The sequence below is a fragment of the Scophthalmus maximus genome, unplaced genomic scaffold (genome assembly GCF_022379125.1).
Source record: "Scophthalmus maximus strain ysfricsl-2021 unplaced genomic scaffold, ASM2237912v1 un_1, whole genome shotgun sequence".
Taxonomy (NCBI): domain Eukaryota; kingdom Metazoa; phylum Chordata; class Actinopteri; order Pleuronectiformes; family Scophthalmidae; genus Scophthalmus; species Scophthalmus maximus.
In genome coordinates this window covers 147155-172812 of record NW_025917010.1, presented here as the reverse complement: position 1 = coordinate 172812, position 25658 = coordinate 147155, and the positions used below count along the sequence as shown (strand labels likewise).

At 42.4% G+C, this 25658-nt stretch overlaps 1 protein-coding gene, 1 long non-coding RNA gene and 1 pseudogene across 4 annotated transcripts; all 3 read left to right on the top strand.

Moving 5' to 3' along the window:
* Positions 1-433: 433 nt before the first annotated feature.
* On the top strand, positions 434-3702 carry LOC118298856. 3 transcript variants are annotated; one of them, XM_047330427.1, is made up of 5 exons: positions 434-576; positions 680-1627; positions 1720-1923; positions 2047-2321; positions 2437-3702. In XM_047330427.1, the coding sequence occupies exons 2-5, from the start codon at positions 1611-1613 to the stop codon at positions 2601-2603; spliced, it is 663 nt and encodes a 220-aa protein (XP_047186383.1). In that variant the 5' UTR covers positions 434-576; positions 680-1610; the 3' UTR covers positions 2604-3702. The 3 variants fall into 3 exon arrangements, with proteins under 3 accessions (XP_047186383.1, XP_035477917.2, XP_047186382.1); XM_035622024.2 differs by having other exon boundaries at positions 434-1357; positions 1458-1627; XM_047330426.1 differs by having other exon boundaries at positions 434-1627.
* Positions 3703-6008: 2306 nt separating this feature from the next.
* On the top strand, positions 6009-6734 carry LOC118292852. Its single transcript, XR_004787058.2, has 3 exons — positions 6009-6353; positions 6446-6532; positions 6623-6734. It is a non-coding gene; the product is annotated as an uncharacterized LOC118292852 (long non-coding RNA).
* A 2818-nt stretch (positions 6735-9552) lies between these two features.
* Positions 9553-21152, top strand: LOC118298861 (annotated as a pseudogene).
* The last annotated feature ends 4506 nt before the right edge of the window (positions 21153-25658 follow it).

The following is a 25658-nucleotide window of genomic DNA, read 5'->3' as shown; positions in this document are numbered from 1 at the left end:
AGCCATCCGACGTGACATCTGACAGCAGTGGCGAGGTGTTTCAATGGTGAGTGTCAGTATCACAACTTATCCGATGATGTGTGTTTTTGAGTGTGGCTCACATTAAATCCTAGTTATGCACTATTATAACAAAAGTCTTATCCCACATTGCAGTGACCGAGATGTGAATTATTCCAACAAGGCCAGGCAGCACATGCTTGAGAAGGGCCTTTATAAGAAGCATTCTCTGGACCATCCACTGCTGAGGGCCTTTGCCAAACACCTCAAGATAGATCTCCTCAATGAAAGTTTCAAACAGGAGGTGAGGACCATCATTACACACTGTGTTTATTAGAAACGTTAATTAGAAAGTTAATAAAAGATAAAGCAAGAAGCAACAGTCATGATTAGAAGGTAATTTAACATTGTTTATTTTATTTTCAGGTTGAAAATGTATCTCGGTACCTATGTCAACCCTGAGAGACCATCCCTGCAGTTTGTGAATAACAGAGAGAAGCTCCGACAGTACCTACGTGACCTCTCTGAGGCAAAATTGAAAAAACAGACTCAGCAGAATTACCTCAAGAGCTTGAAAAGGTTGGCAGCAGTTTTTTTTATTATGATGTTAACAGTGTAGACAATAGATGTAAATGGTTGTTATTACATGTACATACTTAAATCCCTGTACTTCCTCTAACAGATTCCTGCATTTCCACACTGTACAAACCAACCTGAGGCATGAGGATGAGGCACTCCATACAGAGTGCAAGCACTTTATTGACTTCATTGGTTCTCTGCAGAAAGTCACCTCCAAGCTAGTGGGCAAAGAGATCACCCAAAAGAGGTAAGTTTAAGTGTTTGTACCCATGTAAATGGATTACACTACAGAACTGGTACTCTTCTCTCTGCCTGCTGTAATATGATTTGTTAATACAGTTGATGTTTTTTCTCATAGGCATGACACGTTGATTGAAAAACATCAATTAACACCACATGACTGTCGGACTGTTCTGGAGGCTGCCAAGCAGGACTTTTTGGCAATTATGGGTAAACTGTCTGACGGTTGTTCTGACACCCTGGAGCCTGCCGAGTCAATCTTTGTGGTGTACTATCTCGAGGCCATCATCATCCTGAAACACCTCCAACGACCAGGCGTGGTGGAGCACATGACTATGAGTTTTACTGTGCTCTTTTGGTCTGTGTCGATAAATTGTTTAGCCATTACATTTACTAATCGTTGGGATATCCTCATTTTCTACAGGTCGGTGAGTGAGTTGCCAGGAAAGAAGAACGGCAACATTACGTCATTGGGGTAAAGGAGCACAAGACGGCAGCACATCAAGTGGCCGTGTTTGCCTTGTCAGAGGAGGAGGAGCGTGTAAGTTCATCACAGTGAGATCACATTTCCTGTGAGAACCTGTCAGAACGTGTTCAACAGCAGAAATTCATCTTAATTCCCCTTTCTCCTCTGCCAACAGTGGTTTGGTACATACTACAGACTGGTACGTCCACAGCTCCTTGAATCCAACAGGAAACGAAAGAGGGATGTGGAGGATGAGTGTAATGCAGAGGGCAGGTTCTTTGTCTCCTCCTCAGGGGGGGGGGCAATTTACAACCCATCAAATGACCTGATGAGGCTGCACTCAAAGTAATTGAATCATTTTCCATTTTCTGCTCATCGCTGTCTCAGGTGAGATGTCTTGATAAATTTCTAACATCCTGTTCAAACTTGCATTTTAGATACAACCTCCCGTCAGTGACCAGCCAGATGGCGCAGAGAACATTTGAGACGGCAGCTCAGCGCTTGACAGAAGCACAAAAGTCATTGGTGGCCGATTACCTGACCCATTCCAGCGCAACAGCCGAGAAGCATTACCGCATGAAGCAGTGTGATATCATCGTGAAGACCTCTCAGCTGTTGAGCAACATGAGTAAAGTCTCAAGGTGAGCATGTTTTATATTTGCCGACACAATGCAAACATAATCATGCACACCATAATCTATATTTAGGCACACTGAAAGTCTTATGTTTTTCTTATAATCTCATTCATTTATTGTTTTATGTAGAGCTGAGCCTTCTGGGGAAGGTACCAGGCATGGTGCTGTCCCATATTCATCACCCATCAAACAGCCAGTGATACGTCTGCCGAGGCTCCCCTCTCACAATGAGAAGGTCAAATTCTTCAAGGCATTTGAAACCCTCCTGCAAACTTACCCTCTTTCACTGAATGGGAAAAGGCCGGAAGTGAAACAACGTAGGAATGTGTCTCAAGAGTTTCAGCGGAAGCTTCACACTTATTGGGGGAGGAAGCAGTTGGAAATGCGTGAAGCACATACCCGCTGTGAGTATTTTCTGACCATATTTCACATTATTTTCAAGTAAAAATGATTGCACGATTCAAAGATTTCCATTATTGTATTCATGACTAACAGAACTTTTGTTATTTATTTTGACAGCAAACTTCAGTCGGCGTAAGCCAACAAAAGAGCGACTCGAAGCATGGATTAAAAGGCAGGGATGGAAGATGACTGCCGGCCTCAGCGATGAAGTTCTTAAGAACTGGGCACCATCTGGATCTGAGGACTGTACCACAGACAGCAAACAGATACAGAAATTGGTGTGAACACAGAAGTGGAGAGGACTTCACATAAGTGACTTTGAAGGCAAGGGCAGAGGAATCATTATGACCCGCATATTTGAGGCTGGCGAGGTGCTCTGTGACTAACATGGAACTGTTGTCACATTCAGTGAGGGCCAGAAAATACACCAGAGCAACACTGACAGGGAGACTGGATATGTCTTCTTTTTCAAAAATAAAAAAGGAGAGTTAATGTGCATTGAAGCCCACTCGAACACCTGTGATTGCCACCATGGGATGCAGACTTTCGGCAGGTTGATCAATCATTCCAAAAAGAAAGCCAACATCAAGCCAAAGTACTGCAGTATGGAAATGGATGGAGAGCAAAGGAATGTAATCCTTTTCCTCGCAACCAGGACTTTGTTGGTGAATGAGGAAGTTCTGTTTGACTATGGAGTCAACAAGAAATCTTTTGGGGGAGAGGCCGGAGGGCTCGACTGGCTCCCGTAGCCTGCTGGGCATCGGCCTTCAGACATTCTGGTGTCCACTGGTATCTTGTAGCTCGCATAAACGGAGCACAAGTTATCACGGTCCCACCCAAATAATTCACTATATAGGTGTCCACTGGTATCTTGTAGCTCGCATAAATATAGCACAGGTTATCACGGTCCAACTCTCGCGGTAACCCTGCTGGGGGAACTTATACCATGAGCATCACTCTCGCTCTCAACCTCTCTCACTCCCTCACTCCTTCCCTCCACGTATTTACATTACATGTCGCTAACTCTGTGTTCTCTCTCTCCTAGTGTATCCCTGACCCGTGAGCTGCAGGATCCAAGCCTGCCATTACTGTCATTATTATTATTATTACTATTACTATTACTATTATTACCTCTCTAAAAAGTAGCCAGCCCTGCATCTTCCTTCAGACATTCTGTTGGATGTCCTAGACCCGGTGAAATATAACTGAATTGTCTTGGCCAGCTATGCCTCGATCTCCACCTACAAAACCAGTGAATTTCACATTCTTAACTGTATACTACTGTCTACACTGCACTGTATGTCTTATATTGTTCATACTGCACCACCTGTCTGTCACTGTACCTTTTGAATATGTCTGTTATTAAAGTGTGTCTATGATAGTAAAGTGTGGTGATGCTAATACAAAGATCTGTCTCCTGTGTTTCATGTAACCTTTATTTTGATGTGTACCATGTTGGAATTAAATCATATATAAAATAACTAACAGAGGTCAGACACACACTTGACCTGGATGTCACCTCCCACTCCCTAAACTTTAATTCACAAATAATTCATTTGGGGAGTCAGCACAGATGCTGACATTATACCATGAAAGAAGGGTGAAATATCGCTTATTATAGCTGAAATCACATCTACAGAATAAAAGCATTCCAAACATATATCTATCATCATGTTAGACCCTTAAAACTATCAACTCACAACTCACTCATTTGGGAAATGTAAGCGCAGATGCTGACATTACCCAGATAAGTGAATTGCTGGAATTATTGGAAAGAGCATAGTCTAAGCTTTATTTTGGTATTTCAACTAAAAAGGTATAAAAGGACAGTGTGCAGGAGGGTTTGTTATCTCTATTAAAATCCTTTTTGTAAGAAAACAATACAGTTCATGATGTGATAGCTGTGTTTTGTATTTAATTGTTCCTCGTGTAATGACAAAAATCTAAAAGTATCATTTGGCCAGTTGAAAATGTCACTTCTGAGTGGACCAATGTTTTCAAGCAAATTAGATAATTGTGGAGGGCGCTGCCTTGTGAGAAGTGAGTGACTTGGAGCGGGTGAGGGGTGTGGGGTGTGTCGACGATGCTGGCTAGATCTTTTCATAATTCCGTTTTTTAATAATTGCCTGTTTGCCTCATTACACAACCAGGTAGATTATTGACAGAATGTATAAGCATAATTTAACTCATTGTACTGGCTTGAGATTGGCTGCACAGATTTTTTTTTAAAAATGTAAAATGTTCATATTTTCCCAAGAAAATGTCCTTGAGCCTGTTGTAATGGATGGATGTTTTTGTTTATCCATCAAGGTTGTAAATTAATTCTTAATTTGTGATACTTCAGTGTTGTAGTATGCTTGTTTATTAGCTCCTGCATAATTTTAGACTTGAGGACCCAGAGTGGACAGGATGTTTGTGTCAAAGTGGCAGTTATGATATGTTAACCTTCTTTTGAAAATCTACCTGTAGTAGTACCTTCAGTTTGTGACATGCACTAGGTGTACATGTTTTTCAAATTAGTGTAGAATACGATGGAATGCGCTCAGCTGTACATGTCACACCTTTGGTCTTGTGAAGAGCATTTACTAAATCTGAAAATGCATCAAGACCAGGATATCATTGTGAAATATCTGGTATGAATTTTCTTTTTGCTATTTCTATTGAACAAGATTCAAAATCCTGGTAGGCAAATTCAATATTTGTCACATAATTCATATCTTAGATTTAAACCCCGGTGAATTGCTTGCAGACTTGACAAAATCTAATTAAGTTGTGAGTAACCAGACGGTTTCTCAGCACCTGATTTAATAATAGATTCAGCATGTTATGATCTCAGACCTCCAAGCTGCTGTCTGTTGCCTACCTTGTCTAAAACAAAACAAAAAAATGACCAAAGTAAGTGGACGTTGCCATGCAAGTACTGTAAATATTTGATGTTTGTTTTTGTACTTTTGTTTAAAATAAAATCTTGTGAACTTAGAAATTCAATTGGGCGTCGGATAGCGGTGCCCGACGAGGGATAGTCTGTATAACCCTGTCGAATCACGTCTCGGCATTTCCATCTTTTCGACAGCCAATAACTGACGTCTATCTCCATCTTTCCGGAGCGGTCCAATCTCGGCTCGTTATTTCCATTTTTTCGACGGCAAATCGCTGAGGTCTATCTCCATCTTTCGCCGCTGTTGAACTACGTCACATGTTTTCGTCAGCCAATCGGTGTGTCCACTCTCCATCTTCTGACAGCCAATCACCGTGGCCCCGCTACGGGAGTCACAGAAGCGCTCGAAATTCGAAGTTGTCGATTACCTCTTCGAATCCGGACGACACGACACTCGAATATCATTGAAAGGTAAGATGTCAGCGAAGTTGTTTCATTTTATCGGGTCGCGAGTGACGTAGCTGGCTGGAACGTATGTATTACACACAAAAAACTACTTTAACAGGGGTTTAAAAAAAAGTTTAAATACGTTGTGAATTACAAATTTTTAAATTCACCAATTTATCAATAATTCATAACTGTAGTGGCCATTACAGTCTTTATCAGCGTCGGTTACAGTTTTGCAGTATTAAGATAAAAGTGACTGTCATTACTTGCTGTCACTGTAATTTGATAGATAAAATCTTGGCGAAAATGGCTCCTATACTGTCTGTGCCCATCCCCCCACCGCCGGAATCGGTTCCCCGTTATTTAAGAGGTTCAGTAAGATAGCTTTCCTCGTACTGCTATAAATCATTTTCTTTTCGTGGTTTTTATCAATTAATGATTGATTATAAAGTTTTCTAAACTTGTATGTTTTGTCATGGCATAATAACATATTATACATGGAGCACAAATGTGTCAAATTTACCTAATTTACAAAATAAATATTTTTTTTTATGGTCAGATGGCTTCAAAAGACAAAAAGCACAGGGCTATGGGTGATGAGGAGTGGATGTCCCGCCTGCGACGGTTCGCTGCTGTTGGGGTCTGGCCCTCTGATGCAGGAAACAGGCCGGCACCACGTCAGAAAAAGTGGCATGATCTGTATCTGAAGGTATACTTGAAGAAAGTGATATGTGTACAATAATTAAACTTAAAGCAATGCCATAATCCTGCAGCTCAGCTCACTGTCAAACAATATTACAGATTGAGAAATGCCCGATGCAGCGGAGGGGACAAATGTCTCTGTTTGGAGGGACACAGACATGCAGCTGTGGCTTCCATACAAAGAAGGTATCAGATGACATACAAAACATTATGATGTGTTGGTGTGTGTTGTATTCTGTATAGTAAAATTTCATGGTCATTTCTTGGAACCTGTAGCCCTCCAGCTCGGTACCTGCCTCTCCCTCAGTGACACCACAACCAAGACTCTCAACGCCACCAGTGTCAGGATCCTCCTCTTCAACACCTGGTCCGACAGTGCGTAAGCCCGCTTTGACTTTGGCATCGGTAAGTAATGCGGAAGAACTGATACTGATACTTATATTTGTAATGTATTTGAATACCTTAATTTTAAAAGGATCCACTTCTCGTTATTTTTTCTTCTCATCAGTTTACGAAACCGCGGTTCGGTGAGTCTCATGGGGCCAATTTAACGCCAAACCTTGATTTGGCTAGGAAGCATGTGAACAAGGTAATGTAAGGAGAGTGACAGCTTATGACACAGTGAACAAGGTCTCCTGAGGAGCTCAGCAAAGCAGGAGGCATGACGATCCTGGTTCCATCCCTTAAGGCCTTCCAGAAGGTACAGCTGGAAATTCAGGCCGTTGGCACTCATTCCTTAAGACAGAAGCAGTATGAGAAATAACTATATGATGTTTTTTGTCACTGTTTACAACATAATAATAATAATCATATTTTTTTCATACTAACCTGGAATGAACCTGTTGAGATGCAGGTGGAAGGACTCGAGCGATGTGGACCCTCTAGCACACCTGTCATGTGGCAGGACGATGCCCTCCTTGGTGGTGGTGCCAGTCTGAGCATACAGGAGTACACCTGGTTCATCCTGGATGCACTTAACGTGCCTCCTCTGGGTTTGCAAGATGTCCTGCATCCTCTCCTTGTTTTTTGCGTTTTCATTTGTTAAATATATGTTGAAATGATCTTGTTTTAATTACTGTAATAACTATTTTGGGAATAACAATTTTGTATTTATAATGTTGTTAACTGTGCTCTCATTCTCTCAGCCCACAAGTAGCGCTTCGTTGTCCTCGGCCGTGTCCAGCACTGTTTCATGCGCCACAGGGAGGAGGACCCCTTCACCTGGCCACAGTCCCAGGAGATACGTTCAGACTGTTTCCCCTCTGTCTCTTCCTCCTTCTCCTGTGTCTTCGATGGCCTCCACTTCCTCGGTTCCATCAGCCGCTACTAGAGTTGAGAGAAACACTTCAATTAACTTGTTGTCTTCACTCCCACTTTTATTAAACTTGAAACAATGATAATATTTAACCCTTTTTTAATTTTAATTTACAAATCAGGAAGTGTCAGCTACCACCTCCACTGGTTCCTCCTCTGCTCCTCTCCCCCCTGTGACCTCAGCACCTGCCGTTGCTTCTACATCTATTGCCGGTCCCTCAACCCATCCTGCTCCTGACCCTCTTCCGTTGGCCGGAAATGTGGAGGCTGATGCCGGTTCAGCACCTGGCTGGCTCCCTGCTAAACTCCTGAAGACCATTCCTCTTCAAGATCAGAAATGGATTTCAGCAGCTTTGTGGAAGCACCAGCGGCTGCGCTCTGACCTCAAACTCTGGTATGATCCACCAGAGCCAGCATTGATTTATCACCAGATCCCCACTCCAGAGCGATTTTTCAGTCACCGGCTTCTTTTGTGGATGCCATACCACCTTTGGAAGGTCAGGCTTAGCTGTCCTGTGTGTGGTAAACATCTCACAGGCTATGGAGCCCACAAGAGAGCCCGCCAGGTTCTGGATATTGACAGGTATTACCTGTTGATAACAGAGACTCTCTGGTGCAGCGCAGTTGGTTGCAAAACCAGCTACATTTCCACCAGCAAAACCATTTTGGACCAGCTGGACTTGGCCCACAGGCTTGAGTTCCGAATAATCCTTACTCAAAGGTGAGTAACTGAGATTATTCATTTTATGTCTCTTTTTTTTGTCATTGAAACACACTGCAAATGAGCTGATTTTATTGTTTGTATCTTTCCCTTTGTTTAACGCAGATATGCTTGTGACATGCGTGTCATACGATTTCTGAGACAGAGGACCCTTGGTAACAGTTCCTCCCGCTTGGTCAAGCAGCTGAGGGAAAACCACAGCGAGGAGTGGCTTAAGCACTCTGCCGGTACCTTGGTGCATGCTCGGACTTTGCTGCCCGGCCATGCCTGCTCCCTGTCCAGTTCCAGGAGCCGCCTGAGCCAGTAGCCATACCATCTCACAGGTGGATGCTGGCTGTTAATGGCAGAGACATCCTGAGCAGGCTTGAACACATCAAGGCCAGCATAACATCTACCTTTGGCAGTATCCTGAAAATGGACTCCACGAAAAAAGTACATATTTTTAACTGTGAATGCTGTAGTATTCTACAATGCAGTAGAATACACTGTACATTACAATTATTACATTAGAAGTACATTTGTGAAATATGAATTGAATGCTTTATTTAAAAACAAAGAAACATAGTACTATTATACAAGCATTACACATTTCCAATGTATTTAATCACCAACTGACCTTTATGTGTGATTACAGATCACTAAGAAGCTGTCGGGCCTTGCCAAGGGGACCGCCTTGTGGCTTACATCTGTGAGCAACGAGGTGGGCCAAATCCTCATCAGTGTCCTGACTGCTCAGGAGGGTCCCGCTCTGGACATTATGGTAGCTGACCTCATCCGCAGGTACAGCAATGCTGGTGTGACCCCTCCTCAGCTACTTTATGTAGACTGTGACTGTTGTCTGGAGGGCAGAGGGCAGACTAAATTGCAGCAAAGATTTGGTGGATGGCCAGACCTGGTTGTGAAACTGGACATATACCATTTCATGCGGCGACTGGCATCGGGGTGTACAAAGGATGCACATCCGGTGCACATCCGGTGCAGTAACGGCATAACTGTGCAGTCATGCAGGGCACTACTCTGCAGTTGTTTGATGTTAATCAAACAACTGCAACTTATTGTGCCACTCTCATTCAGTGGCACAATAAGCGACTGAAGAGGCAGGACAGTAACATTCTGCTGCAAGGGGTCAACTTGCCTCCTGCAATTCCAGTTGCTCGTGCCCCTCTCCCACATGTACAGGTACACCCCGCTGTTGCACCCCTACAGCCAGGCCCTCAACATCAGTACCACTTGCCACCAAGTACAGCAGGACAGGCAGTGGTCAAGAGGAAGTCTGCTGCTCCAGCCTATCACCCCCATGCCCCGAAGGCTTTCTGCCCGAGATTGCCAGCCCCCGAGGCAGTTGTTCCCTCAGCCAGCACCTCCGCCTACCTCTGCCTGCTTCCATTTAGTCATCGACCCCAGCCCTGCTATGGGCCCAATTGGGTTTTTGGCCCCACAAGTACCTGCAGCCAAATCCATTGCCCCTGATGGCCTCCTTCCCACCCCATCACCTGTCCGTAGGCCATACAATCGGACAACAGACAAAAATAAATGCAGTCAGTGCCACCAGCCCCGGAACAAAGACAATGGCCATGGTCAATATTATGGGTACATTTACTGTCCCCAAAATGCTAACATGTCCCTTGACCAGTGGATGGAAGAGATGAAGAGGAAGAGGGCACAAAAAAAATTAATCTGTTTCATTCTTTAAGTGTAAAAAGTTTTTAAAAGATTGAAAAAAAGGTATATTTTTATCATATTCCAAGTGACCTTGTAAAGTATGCAGAGTTTTCTTTTGACAGTTTTATATTTGTATTCATTTATTTTTTCACATTTTATTTTAGTTATTTTATATAAATATTTAATCTAATTTTGTTTGCTATAGTCACGTGAGTAGATATTTAATTTGTCAGTAAGTAACTCATAGAATTGTTGGATCAGTCCAAAAGCAGTTTCATTTGATTCGGGGGCTCTCACCGGACGTGTGGACATCCATTTTATGTGTGTTTGCTTTCGAACCGCTGGAATTGTGAACCGTATCATTTAAAAAAAAACTAGCCTTGACCTTTGACCTCTGCCATTTGCAGCAGGTTACAAAAATACTCCGAGGGTGTTGGTGAGATCCCACAAGTGATGTCCTATCCAATTTATGTGACATTTCAACGGTTTTTGCCTTCTTTTTGCTGTGTTCTGGCCGGCCTTTTTAATCAGCTCTATAGCTGAGCCAAGCCTGAGATGATGATCTAAATGTCTTAAAAATTCATAAAAATTCCCAGGCCACGGACCGCTGATTTGCTAGTTATACTTCAAATTAAAGGCCACATACACTGATACCAAATGGGTTGTTTTCAACCAAATAGGTTGTTGGCTCTTCATATTCTGACATGTAGTGTGATATTTACTGGGTGTTTGACATCCCCTTGTACATTAAGCCTGAAATGGCCTTCTTTTGTAGGCCTGTATTAATGCCAGCCTTACACCAATCCCAGCATTAAATTACATTCATTACATCACAGCATGTGAGCACCACATTAAAGCTCAAGATTTGCAGTTTCCAATGGATGTCAGCACGTGTCTCATTTCATTCTTTTATTTGCCATTTATTGATGGAATATTGAAGATTTGCCACAGCAGTTTATGCTTAAGTGATTTTCTGGATCATTTAATCTAATTATTTAGTTTTTTAAAAATTTGTTTTGAATTAAACCAGTTGAAACATGTTCTGACATGACAATGTACCGGCCATTATGCAAAAAACAGCAGTTGGCCATTTACAGTACTTCTGCAAGACAAAGGAATGACCAACTGTTAGTTTCAGGTGAAAAACCAGTTTAACACTTTCCTTTAGTTGCCTTGAATTTCCCCTTGGAGATCAATAAAGTACCTATCTATCAATCTATCTATCTATCTATCTATCTCTAGCTCTTATCCTTCTTTACCAAACAAAAACTGATCAAAAATTGTAAAAGGTTATTTACAGCGATGTCATATTTTTTGGTCCTAATGTATACAGGAGTGTGAGCGTCATGTCAAACCATATAAAAGGGGACTTGTGTCATTTTCTGAAGACAAACAGGGGATTCCTTTTTTAAATCTTCTTTTTTGTTTAATAGCATTGAGGCCAAAACAATGTTTGGCACATAACGTTGATGAATATCATATCTAAATTCATTGTCTATACAGACATGATTAGATTAGGAATTATTCCATATCCCATTCTCTTTTGGAAGTAGGTTTTTGAGAACATTTGCATAGAGTATCAGGGGGAGTGGTTAACAATTCCTGCTCCACCCAAAGGACCAATCACTGTCCAAATAGCTGGTCAGAAATGAATATATTCTGGGCTCCTCACAGACATTTCACAGGAGTTTTTAGGAACCTGGACGTGTCTCCCCTTGCAACAACATATTTTCTACAAGATGAGGTAAATTACACATGGTAAATTATTTTTCTTGACTTAAAAAAGTATTTAACGTAATTAAAACTTTGACAATTCAAGTTAAAAATGTATACTATGCTAATTTACAATGTCTAGCATGTAAAAAATGGTAGCCATAGGGTCATAGAACTCCAGCCACCGGTTATTCTACAAGTGCTGATATTAAAGTGTCTACCATGTTAACCAAGTTTTTTCTTATTTTCTTCAGAAAAGTCAAGTCAACTGTCCATATTGTGCATCGTAAACAAGAAGTAACATTCATCAGGCGATTGACACTCCAAGAGAAAGGTATGTTATTATCACAATATATTTTGAATATAAACTTCAAACAAAGGGGGATATCTTTGGTACATCAAACTAAAGGGGGGTTTGAAGTTTTCAGTAACTTTGCAGCTAGTTTATTTCAGAACAAGCTCATTTGTTGACAAATTATGTTTTTTTAAAAAGATAAATGATAACTATTATGCAACTTCTGAATGATAAGTAAAACACAGGAACAGTAGAGTTCAAAAGCTGTTTTTTGTGAGTCTGAGAAGTGAGTAACTTGAAACAGTGTGAATCTGTGCCAGACCTTGACTGTCTGCAGTGTGGGGGAGGGTTACCTGTAGCTGACGATGGCCATTAAGCCTATCCACACAAAATTGAAGGAGGTACAGTGGATGAGATACAATGGATAATGTGCCATCCACATCAAGAATGATAACTATATTGACAATTATAAATATATATATTTCAAATCAAAATATATCTGCAGTTCAATCTCTATATAGTAAAGTTAATGTATGTGTATATATAAGCACTTCACTACAATAATAAGATCAGGGGTACAGAATGATAAGATGTCTTCTATTTAGCCTACTTCTCAAATATTGATAAAATGTTCTTAATTCATCTTAAGTAACCAAACACTGTCTCTGTAACTTTGTCACTGCTTCTAACTTTGCAGGTGATTTGAAACCTTTGCCTCTAAATGCATCATTGCTAGTTTGCCTGCTGTTTTATGAATAATCTCGGTTCTATTTGGATAGTTCAGCACCATCATAGAGTACAATAATGTTTTCTTTATAAGGTGCCATTGGTATAGGTGTGATAAACAGTGCATCCCTGTTTTATGTGTATTCAGACATAATGAGAGAAATGAAGGATGCCGGCTATGGACAGATTACTGCAAATTGACAAAACATTCACGCCACACTAGTTCTACAAGTTCAGGGTTGAACTTTGTGTATCTATCTGATTATCCTGTCAAGAAAAATCCATGCAACTGAAAACACACCTTCTAGCAGTTAGCCCTGTTATAATGGAAATTAAACTAGATGCTGTGCTGGGCCGACGCGCCAAGTAAAACCGACTCAATTCAAGCTGCATATTACGTCAATGGAAAAGAGGCTTATGTGTAAAAAGTAGTATTGAACATTGAGCCCTGAGACAGAGAAGATGTCCCCACTTTGATGTTACATAATGACTGAAATCCCCTGTTTGTTTGGAAAAATGATATTGCAACATCACACTGCTCCATTAGTACAGAAAAATAATGTATTCTGTGGTATGTGACAACGTTTTGCTTTCAAAAAGATAATGTTCTCTGTCTCTGCAAAGACAAATACATTGCCAGAGAACCTTTGGTGAATTGATTACTTGCAGGAATCTAGAGGTGAAGTCCTGCCTATTTTTTTCAAACTCAATGTACAATGGCATGATGTGTGACAGAGAGCAGTGGCTGTGTCCCCGCGGTGACTTCAGAACTTGGGGGATGGGCCTGGGTCGGGGCCAAATTCAAAGCAAGGGCCCCCAGACAGACAGTACCCTCCACTGGGCAAGACCCAGGGTTCGACTCCTTACTGCATCACTTGCTTGAAAACTAAACTAAACTGAACTGAACTGCAACTAAGGTCCCACTACAGTCACGGTAGTTCCATGGATGTTGGAAACAACAACACATGGAGGTCCAGTCCAACCTGTGTGACAAAATAAGAACAAAGGCTGTCCTCCTGCCGTGGACAAGGGTTCAACTCCCAACAAGTCCACTTGAATGTCCTCCCCGCCCCCTCCCCTTTTAGAGAACGAAAACGGCATTGAGAAAACAAACACCTGGTCGTCGGCCGGCTCAGTGAATCCTTCCTTCATTAAGAGTACAGCAGAAGGAGGGAGAAAACGAAACCCGACTTCGAATCCCTCTGTCTTCAGTCACAGTCGTGCCAGAGAAGGAGAGACAGACTTCTTCGCTCTGTCAATTGAAATAACTTGCTTATGAAAAAATGTGCATAATAAATATGGTGTGTCCGGCTCTCTTGGCAACGTTTTAACCGACTTGGATCTCATCAGGCCAGCGGGACACACAAACAATTCATAGGATTGATCCCAGAAACCAATTAAATCAGCCCAAACTTAGGGTCAGCACATAACAGTAACAGTAAAGCAAAATTATCCCAAATATGAAGGAAAAAAAAAATAACTCATAGAATTGTTGGATCAGTACACGAGCAGTCTCATTTGATTCAGGGGCTCTCACCGGACGTGTGGACATCCATTTTATGTGTGTTTGCTTCGAACGGCTGGAATTGTGAACTGTACCATATAAAAAAAACTAGCCTTGACCTTTGACCTCTGCCATTTGCAGCAGGTTAAAAAATACTCTGAGGGTGTTGGTGAGATCCCACAAGCGATGTCCTATCCAATTTATGTGACATTTCAACGTTTTTTGCCTTCTTTTTGCTGTGTTCTGGCCGGCCTTTTTAATCAGCTCTACAGCTGAGCCAAGCCTGAGATGATCATCTAAATGTCTTAACAATTCATAAAAAATCCCAGGCCATGGACCTCTGATTTGCAACAGTTATAATTCAAATTAAAGGCTACATTCAGACCTTTACACTGATACCAAATAGGTTGTTTCAAAACAACCTGGCTCTTCATATTCTGACATGTAGTGTGATATTTACTGGGTGTTTGACATCCCCTTGTACATTAAGCCTGAAATGGCCTTCATTTGTAGGCCTATTTATTTATTGTATTAATGCCAGCCTTACACCAATCCCAGCATTAAATTACATTCTCATTTCATTCTTTTATTTGCCATTTATTGATGGAATATTGAAGATTTGCCACAGTAGTTTATACTTAAGTGATTTTCTGGATCATTTAATCTAATTATAGAGTTTTTTAAAAATTTGTTTTGAATTAAACCAGTTAAAACATATTCTGACATGACAATGTACCGGCCATTATGCAAAAAACAGCAGTTGGCCAGAAATCAGTGCTTGCCCATTTACAGTACTTCTGCAAGACATAGGAATGACCAAATGTTAGTTTCAGGTGGAAAACGAGTTTAACACTTTCCTTTACTTGCCTTGAATTTCTCCTTGGAGATCAATAAAGGACATATCTATCTATCTATCTATCTATCTATCTATCTCTAACTCTTATCCTTCTTTACCAAACAAAGCTTATTGACAGCGATCTCATATTTTTGGGTCCTAATGTATACAGGAGTTTGAGCGTCATGTCAAACCATATAAAAGGGGACTTGTGTCATTTTTCTGAAGACAAACAGGGGACTCTTTTTTAAATCTTCTTTTTTGTTTAATAGCATTAAGTTCAAAAGAATGTTTGGCACATAACATTGATGAATATCAAATCTAAATTCACTGTCTATACAGACATGATTAGATTAGGAATTTTCCCATATCCCATTCTCTTTTGGAAGTAGGTTTTTGAGAACATTTGCATTACAGTATCAGGTGGAGTGGTTAACAATTCCTGCACCACCCAAAGGACCAATCACTGTTCAAATAGCTGGTCAGAAATGAATATATTCTGGGCTCCTCACAGACATTTCACAGGAGTTTTTAGGAACCTGTCATGATCTCCCCCTCCTTCTCTATTCCTGCCTGCTCTCCTGCACCTCCCTCCTCCTGCTGGCCACTCCCTCCTCATCAGCTCAACTCTACTCACCTGTTCACCGCAGCTGCAGCAGAGCACTCATCAGTCCGGTATATATACTTCTTTCCACCATGCACTCATCGCCAGATTGTTCTATGTCATCCGTACTAGTCTCTCCAGCATTTCCACGGACGGTTTCCCCGGTATCGACCCCGCCTGCCCCCGACCTGTCTGCTCTGTCTCTGCCCCGGTGTTCGACCCAGCCTTCCGCCCCCGACAACGGACTCTGCCTGCTCCCCTGCCTGTGGTACCGTCACCTGCTGGCTCCCACGGCGTGTCCTCACCGGGCACTCCGTTCTCTCCCACGAACCAAGTTTGTTCCACGGTGTTTGCCTTGAACTGTCCGCCTGCCTAAGTGTGCTGCATTTGTGTCCCCTTCCGACCCGTTACAGAACCTGGAGGTGCTTCCCCTTGCACTGACATATTTTCTACAAGATGAGGTAAGTTACACATGGTAAATAATTTTTCTTCTCTTAAAATAGTATTTAACTTAATTAAAACTTTGACAATTTAAGTTAGAAATGTATACAATACTAATTTACAATGTCTAGCATGTAAAAAATTGGTAGCCATAGGCTCATAGAACTTCCAGTCACCGGTTATTCTACAAGTGCTGATATTAAAGTGTCTACCATGTTTTTATTTTCTTCAGAAAAGTCAAGTCACCTGTCCATCTTCTGCATCGTAAATAAGAAGTAACATTCATCAGGAGATTGACACTCCAAGAGAAAGGTATGTTATTATCACAATATATTTTGAATTAAAACTTCAAACAAAGGGGGATATATTTGGTACATCAAACTAAAGGGGGGTTTGAAGTTTTCAGTAACTTTGCAGCTAGTTTATTTCAGAACAAGCTCATTTGTTGACAAATCATGTTTTTTAAAAAAGATAAATGATAACTATTATGCAACTTCTGAATGATAAGCAAAACACAGGAACAGTAGAGTTCAAAAGCTGTAGATTGAGAAATATAACTAAAACTGTATATGTTACTTTCTTTTCTATCAGCATCCTGCAAAGTGTGGATTGTTGGAGATAGCTATGTACGAGGTGGTGAAAGGAGAGCAAGGGAGACCAATCTTGGAGCGTCTGCACATGTCCAGTGGTTTGGCAAGGGAGGCATGTGTTGGGATGACCTACTACCCCATTTCCGCCAATGCCTTGAAGGAAGATTTGCTCCGGAAGTGCTTGTGATCCACTGTGGGGGAAATGATCTTGGACATTTCAAAAGCGTGCTGCTTCTTAAGGCAATGAAGAGAGACCAGCATGACCTCTGCCAGCAGTTTCCAGAAATGAAGATACGGCTGTCATCCATCAATCAGAGGCTCCACTGGAGGTATGGGCCCCCAGCAAAGATGGACATAGCAAGAAAGTTCATCAACAGTGTGTTCTCATCTCATCTTCAACCGCTTATCCGTGGTCGGGTCGCGGGGGCAGCAGCTTCAGTAGGGGGCCCCAAACTTCCCTTTCCCGGGCCACATTAACCAGGCCTGACTGGGGGATCCCGAGGCGTTCCCAGGCCAATGTGGAGATATAATCTCTCCACCTAGTCCTGGGTCTACCCCGAGGTCTCTTCCCAGCTGGACGTGCCTGGAACACCTCCCAGGGGAGGCGCCCAGGGGGCATCCTTACCAGATGCCCGAACCACCTCAACTGGCTCCTTTCTACGCAAAGGAGCAGCGGCTCTACTCCGAGTTCCTCACGGATGACTGAGCTTCTCACCCTATCTCTAAGGGAGACACCAGCCACCTTTCTAAGGAAACCCATTTCGGCCGCTTGTACTCGCGGTCTCGTTTTTTCGGTCACGACCCATCCTTCATGACCATAGGTGAGGGTAGGAACAAAGATTGACCGGTAGATTGAGAGCTTTGCCTTCCGGCTCAGCTCCCTTTTTGTCACAACGGTGCGGCAAAGCGAGTGCAATACCGCCCCCGCTGCTCCAATTCTCCGGCCAATCTCACACTCCATTGTCCCCTCACTCGCAAACAAGACCCGGAGGTACTTAAACTCCTTTACTTGAGGTAAGGGGTCATTCCCTACTCGGAGTAGACAATCCACCGGTTTCCTGCTGAGAACCATGGCCTCAGATTTTGAGGTGCTGATTCTCATCCCAACCGCTCCACACTCGGCTGCGAACTGATCCAGTGAGTGCTGAAGATCACAGACCGATGGTGCCATCAGGACCGGATCATCTGCAAAAAGCAGTGATGAGATCCCCAGGCCACCGAGCTGCAACCCCACCCCACCACGACTACGCCTCGATATCCTGTCCATGAATATCACAAACAGGATTGGTGACAAAGCGCACCCCTGGCGGAGACCAACCCCCACCGGGAACGAATCCGACTTACTGCCGAGAACCCGGACATAGCTATTGCTTTGAGTATACAGGGATTGGATGGCCCCAAGAAGTGACCCCCTCACCCCATACTCCCTCTGCACCTCCCACAGTATCTCCCGGGGGACCCGGTACGCCTTCTCCAAATCCACAAAACACGTGTAGACTGGATGGGCATACTCCCAGGCCCCCTCCAGGATCCTTGCAAGGGTAAAGAGCTGGTCCGTTGTTCCACGTCCAGGACGGAATCCACATTGTTCCTCTTCAATCTGAGGTTCGACTCTTGGCCGAACCCTCCTTTCCAGCACCTTGGAGTACCTTGCACCAGATGGTGATCAGTTGACAGCTCCGCCCCTCTCTTCACCCGAGTGTCCAAAACATGCAGCCTCCGATCAGATGAAACGATCACAAAATCGATCATCGACCTTTGGCCTAGGGTGCTCTGGTAACATGCACACTTATGAGCATCCTTATGTTCGAACATGATGTTCATTATAGACAAACCATGGCTAGCACAGAAGTCTAATAACAAACAACCACTTGGGTTTCGATCAGGGTGGCCGTTCTTCCCAATCACGCCTCTCCAGGTGTCTCCATCATTGCCTACGTGGGCGTTGAAGTCTCCCAGCAGAACAACGGAGTCCCCTACTGGGGTCCTATGCAGGACTCCATTCAGGGTCTCCAAGAAGGCCGAATACTCTGAACTCCTGTTTGGTGCATATGCACAAACAACAGTCAGAGTTCCCCCCCCCCAACTACCCGAAGGTGTAGGAAGGCGACCCTTTTGTCCACCGGGGTAAACTCCAACACAGCGGCGCTCAGCCGGGGGTTTGTGAGTAATTTTGTCTGTTAATGGGAGGACTCTACACCATCCACAAATCGTGTTTGATCATCCTCAGCTCTTCCTTCGTGACAAGATTCATTTAACTCCTTGGGGAAATGATTTATTTTTACATGTGATAGTGTTGTGCCCTTAAAAAGGGGGAATAGTAATGGGAGAAGGATGAGGAAAACACACACGCAGCTCTCTCCTTCACTCGTCTGTATTCAATCTATTATTTTAAACAATGCATACAAACATCAAACACATGTATAAATATGCACACTCAGTTTCAGGACCACAGATATCGCGAGTGTCTTAACATATTTTCAATTATCTAAATTATTGATTTAACTAAATAAACACCACATGACATGTAAATGATACTTTTAAGAAGCTATCTCATGACATTTTAATTCTCTTTTTTTTAGCTAAGTTATCATGTGACATTTGAATGATGAAATGTATTTTCACCTTGGGGACTTATTAATGTTCATCGTTATGACATGAACTAGGCACAAACATATTATTACATATGAAACACTAACAAGCTTAAACATCAATGTGAACATTCAGACTCTACGGCGTAGCTACAAGCTATCCTACTGCTAGCTTACACGCTAACACGACTTAGCAAAAAACAAAACAACATAAGTCCATAAAAAAGTATTTTCCATTCATTTAAAACCAGAATAACATAAGGAAAAGTACTATCAACATGTGTTCATAAGTTTACAGTCCTTTGCAACTGGTAATTACCTTAAAAAGGGGGAATAGTAACGGGAGAAGGATGAGGAAAACACACGCAGCTCTCTCCTTCACTCATCTGTATTCAATGAGGAAGAGGCGGGCGATCCCCCTACTGGAGCCCAGAGGCATTACCAACAGATCGACGAACCATTAAACCCCACAGATAAGGATCTGCCACATATGGTTCCCTGACCGGGAATCGAACCCAGGCCGCGGCGGTGAGAGCGCCGAATCCTAACCACTAGACGGACCCTCTCGTGGAAGGAGACAATGTGACCCTGAAGTGTGTTGCAGATGGTAACCCAGCTCCTATCAGCTTTAACTTCCACCTGAAGGGAGACCTGGTCAAACTGGAAAACGCAGACACATACGCCAACACCGATGTCTCACGTGACACCCCCGGTGAATACAAATGCTCACTCATTGACAACCCCACGTTGGAAGCATCCAAGGACATCACAGTGAACTACCTAGACATCAATTTAAGCCCCTCTGGGAATATCCTCAAGAGCGCTGATGAGGCCTTGAATCTAACTCTCCAGATGCTTCAGGAGAATCAGTGGTCCCCTGGACAAAGGATAATGTTAAACTGGACAAAGAGCCCAAGTTCGCCAAGCTGACCTACTCCGACTCTGGCCGCTATGAGTGCAAAGTGACGATGGGGAACCTCAGCCGAAAAGCTTCTTTTGAGCTGCTTGTTAAAGATGCTCCTGTGATGAAAATGGCCAACACAAAGTCTTGATTTGTGAAGCCAGCTGTATCCTGGAGCGTCAATGGCACCTCGCCTGAGGAGAGTGCCTTCATCAACGGAAAGATCACGCACAAGATCAGAGTTGTGCCCTCTGCGAATCTAACTGTCTCTTGTACAGTGATCAATGAGTTTGGCACCGATACCAGATCTATAAATGTGTCAACCTTATTTGTGGAGGTGAGAATAGATAAACAAGACCAGTCGGAGGATAGTGACTAAACTGAGTTGGTAGTTGGAGTTGTGGTCGGTCTCCTCGTCGCCACTCTTGTTATAGGCCTCGCTTATTGGGTTTACATGAAGAAATCCAAACAGGGCAACTGGAAGACTGGTGAGAAGGAGGATGGCTCCTCTGAGGAGGAGAAAAAGCTGGAGGAGAAAGTGGAGGAGAACATCCAGAAAGCTGAGGTGTAAAGAAAGAGCAAACATCCTTGTTAAAGTCAGAACATGGAAGCTTTGAACATTTCTCTTCGCCTCTGTCTTTGGAAGAAAAGAAAAAAAAACCCTGTAAGTTTGGATGAAGACATTTTGGATTTGGTTTCAGGGAGAATATCACTAAACACCATATCCAAACACCACCCGAGCCCCTTGACCTCTCACCCCTTCATTCCTAAAAAAGAAAGAAAAATGAATGGATACTCTATGTGATATACATAACTTGTCTGCACTACTGATACATGTGTAAACCCGTCTGCTATTAGGATTCATGTTTGTTAGAATGGATTTTGGGAAATCTTTTTGGTTTAGTTGATGCAAGCAAAATTACTTCTAGGCCAGTTGCCTTTGCTGCGATCATGTAGGCCTGCATTAGTCTACGTTTGCCTCTTTGGCCCCAAAGAGACATAGACATAGTATATTTTGTTATACTCAGCATTAGTAGATAGATGGTAATATGATTTACATGTTGCATTGCAGCAAGAAGGTGATGTGAGTTCTTTGGTGTTACATGATTTTTCTCATTTGATTGTGTGTAACCAGGAGAGAAGAATGGCACAAATTCAGTTCATATTTGCCTGTCTGTTGTTGTTTTTTGTTTTTCAATCTATTATACATTCACCATGTTTGCCTCATTACACAACCAGGTAGATTATTGACAGAATGTATAAGCATAATTTAACTCATTGTTTTGGCTTGAGTTTGGCTGCACAGATTTTTTTTTTTAAATGTAAAATGTTCATATTTTCCCAAGAAAATGTCCTTGAGCCTGTTGTAATGAATGGATGTTTTCGTTTATCCATCAAGGTTGTAAATTAATTCTTAATTTGTGCTACTTCAGTGTTAAGGTATGCTTGTTTATTAGCTCCTGCATAATTTTAGACTTGAGGACCCGGAGTGGACAGGATGTTTGTGTCAAAGTGGCAGTTATGATATGTTTGCCTTCTTTTGAAAATTTGCCTGTATTAGTACCTTCAGTTTCTGACGTGCACTAGGGTTCATGTTTTTCAAATTAGTGTAGAATACGATGGAATGCGCTCAGCTGTACATGTCACACCTTTGGTCTTGTGAAGAGCATTTACTAAATCTGAAAATGCATCAAGACCAGGATATCATTGTGAAATATCTGGTTTGAATTTTCTTTTTACTATTTCTATTGAACAAGATTCAAAATCCTGGTAGGCAAATTCTGTATTTGTCACATAATTCATATCTTAGATTTAAACCAGTGAATTGCTTGCAGACTTGACAAAATCTAATTAAGTTGTGAGTAACCAGACGGTTTCTCAGCACCTGATTTAATAATAGATTCAGTATGTTATGATCTCAGACCTCCAAGCTGCTGTCTATTGCCTACCTTGTGTAAAACCATCAAATTGGAAGAATGACCAAAGAAAGTGGCTGTTGCCATGCAAGTACTGTAAATATCTGATGTTTGTTTTTGTACTTTTGTTTAAAATAAAATGTTGTGAACTTAGCAAACCGCAACGTGTGAAAATATTGGGCGTCGGATAGCTCAGTGAATAGCGCCGGCGTGGACCCGGGTTAGACTAACAGTGCACCCCCCAAGTCACAAAATCAGCGGGGGGACACAGCCACGGCTCTCATTCACACGCTTTTATCCAAAATCCCTCATCTGAATTCGGCCAGACAGGGGGACATACTGCGGACGGGGGCTCCATCCCAGGAACATGGGGACGCCTTCCCCGGCTTGGCCCTGACCCCGGTGAATCCGTGTATCATTGGTTCATTTGTTTTTCAAAATAAAAACAAAAAATAAAAAAAAAATAAAAATGACTTACTCACTTTCCTGTTTTTGTGCTCAAATGAAGAATGGAAAAAATGGATTACAATTTTGGTATTTTCATTTGACACAAGTTGCGTGACCCGGAAGTGACCTGTGACCAGGACGTTTTCAGTGACCTGTGACCAGGATGTTTTCAGTGGGCCTGCAAAAAAGTCATGGCCGGACTGGAGGAATGTTCGGAATATTCTAACATAATTAGGCAGCTTTATGAGTAAGGCAAAACTCATGCCGAGATTTCCACCGCGTTGCAGCAGTTAGGTGTCCCGAGATGCTCCGAAATGTCCATCAGACGATTCTATGTTCAACACCAGCTCAGGCGGAAAAGACGTGTCAGACGCTTAACTGGAAACAGTTATCATGTCATCAATAGATCAGGTAAGTGTTCACATTTTTTCATCGAACATATTTATTCGTGTGTACATATCAATGGTTACACAATATTTTGCACCCTCACTCCTTTCCGTATCCTTGAAATATTTATTCAGTCCTGTGCGCTGTGCCAAATTTATTTACCTTGTGTGTATTTTGTGAAAATACATTTCATGTAACTTCAATCACACTTTTGTTATATGCGTTTGAATGTAAATCTTTATTAAGGTTGAAGTCTTAATTACACGGCTAGGCCGAGAGCTTTAAATCTTTTTTAGTTGCAATAGTGTCCTGGCCGTGGCCTGTAAATATGATGTCATAGCGTCCGTCATCGCAACCCATATAGGAACTGTCTACCTGCTGCAGCAATCATGAGTGCAATGTTTACGGCTTTGTTGCAAACTTACAATCATACTGTAATCAAGCTTATTATGTGGATTTTTTTAAATCCAAGAGTACCAGAAAATCACTTAAGCATAAACTGCTGTGGAAAATCTTCAATATTCCATCAATAAATGGCAAATAAAAGAATGAAATGAGACACGTGCTGACATCCATTGGAAACTGCAAATCTTGAGCTTTAATGTGTTGCTCACATGCTGTGATGTAATGAATGTAATTTAATGCTGGGATTGGTGTAAGGCTGGCATTAATACAGGCCTACACATGAAGGCCACTTCAGGCTTAATGTACAAGGGGATGTCAAACACCCAGTAAATATCAGAGTACATGTCACAATAAGAGCCAGGTTGTTTTGAAACAACCTATTTGGTATCAGTGTAAAGGTCTGAATGTGGCCTTTAATTTGAATTATAACTGTGTCAAATCAGAAGTCCCTGGCCTGGGAATTTTTATGAATTGTTAAGACATTTAGATGATCATCTCAGGCTTGGCTCAGCTGTAGAGCTGATTAAAAAGGCCGGCCAGAACACAGCAAAAAGAAGGCAAAAAACGTTGAAATGTCACATAAATTGGATAGGACATCGCTTGTGGGATCTCACCAACACCCTCGGAGTATTTTTTAACATGCTGCAAATGGCAGAGGTCAAAGGTCAAGGCTAGTTTTTTTTATATGGTACGGTTCACAATTCCAGCCGTTCGAAGCAAACACACATAAAATGGATGTCCACACGTCCGGTGAGAGCCCCTGAATCAAATGAGACTGCTCTTGTACTGATCCAACAATCCTATGAGTTAATTTTTTTTCCTTCATATTTGGGATAATTTTGCTTTACTGTTACTGTTATGTGCTGACCCTAAGTTTGGGCTGATTTAATTGGTTTGGGGATCAATCCCATGAATTCATCCCAATCCTATGAATTGTTTGTGTGTCCCGCTGGCCTGATGAGATCCAAGTCGGTCAAAACGTTGCCAAGAGAGCCGGACACACCATATTTAATATGCACATTTTTTCGTAAGCAAGTTATTTCAATTGACAGAGCGAAGAAGTCTGTCTCTCCTTCTCTGGCACGACTGTGACTGAAGACAGAGGGATTCGAAGTCGGGTTTCGTTTTCTCCCTCCTTCTGCTGTACTCTAAATGAAGGAAGGATTCACTGAGCCGGCCGACGACCAGGTGTTTGTTAACTCAATGCCGTTTTCGTTCTCTAAAAGGGGAGGGAGCGGGGAGGACATTCAAGTGGACTTGTTGGGAGTTGAACCCTTGTCCACGGCAGGAGGACAGCCTTTGTTCTTATTTTGTCACACAGGTTGGACTGGACCTCCATGTGTTGTTGTTTCCATCAGCCATGGAACTACTGTGACTGTAGTGGGAGCTTAGTTGCAGTTCAGTTCAGTTTAGTTTTCTTCTCTTCTTTTGAAGAGGCGGGGAGGGTGAAGAGGAGGAAAGGCTGCTGCTATCGGGTGTTGAAGATAACTTCCAACCAGCACGGGCAGCTACTGGTGAACTGTCTTGTGTAGCATTGGCCCCGGCCTTTCACAAAGCTTATCTGCTTACCGGGTTTTCCATCCTCCTCTATCCTTCTGCTTTACACTTAATGAAGCAAGTGTTGGAGGAAGGAGTCGAACCCTGGGTCTTGCCCAGTGGAGGCTACTGTCTGTCTGGGGGCCCTTGCTTTTAATCAGGCAGGGGGTATTGTGATTAAATAAATCACAGCTCACTTATCTGGGGAATGTCAGCATCTGCGCTTACATTCCCCAAATGAGTGAGTTGTGAGTTGGTAGTTTTAAGGGTCTAACATGATGATAGATATATACATATATGTTTGGAATGCTTGTAGTCTGTAGATGTGATTTAAGCTGTAATAAGCTATATTCCACCCTTCTTTCATACATGGCAGAATGGAACCACCACCACCACCACCATCACCCCACCATCAGCACCACCATCAGCACCTCCGCCTCCTCCACACCACTCGTGAGTAAGCTGTTCATGACCTAGAAAACAGCTAATTTCTAATGTCATTTATGTGTATATAGTAAAATGTAGGAATATATCTCACTTATCTGGGGAATGTCAGCATCTGCACTTACATTCCCCAAATGAGTGAGTTGTGAATGAAAGTCAAAAGATACGGCTCCAGAGACTAAGTAAATAATTTAATTATTTCCAATTAGTTAGGTGAGCATTTTTTGCACAATTAATACAAACACAATCAAGCACGCCATAGTCTATATTTAGGCAAATG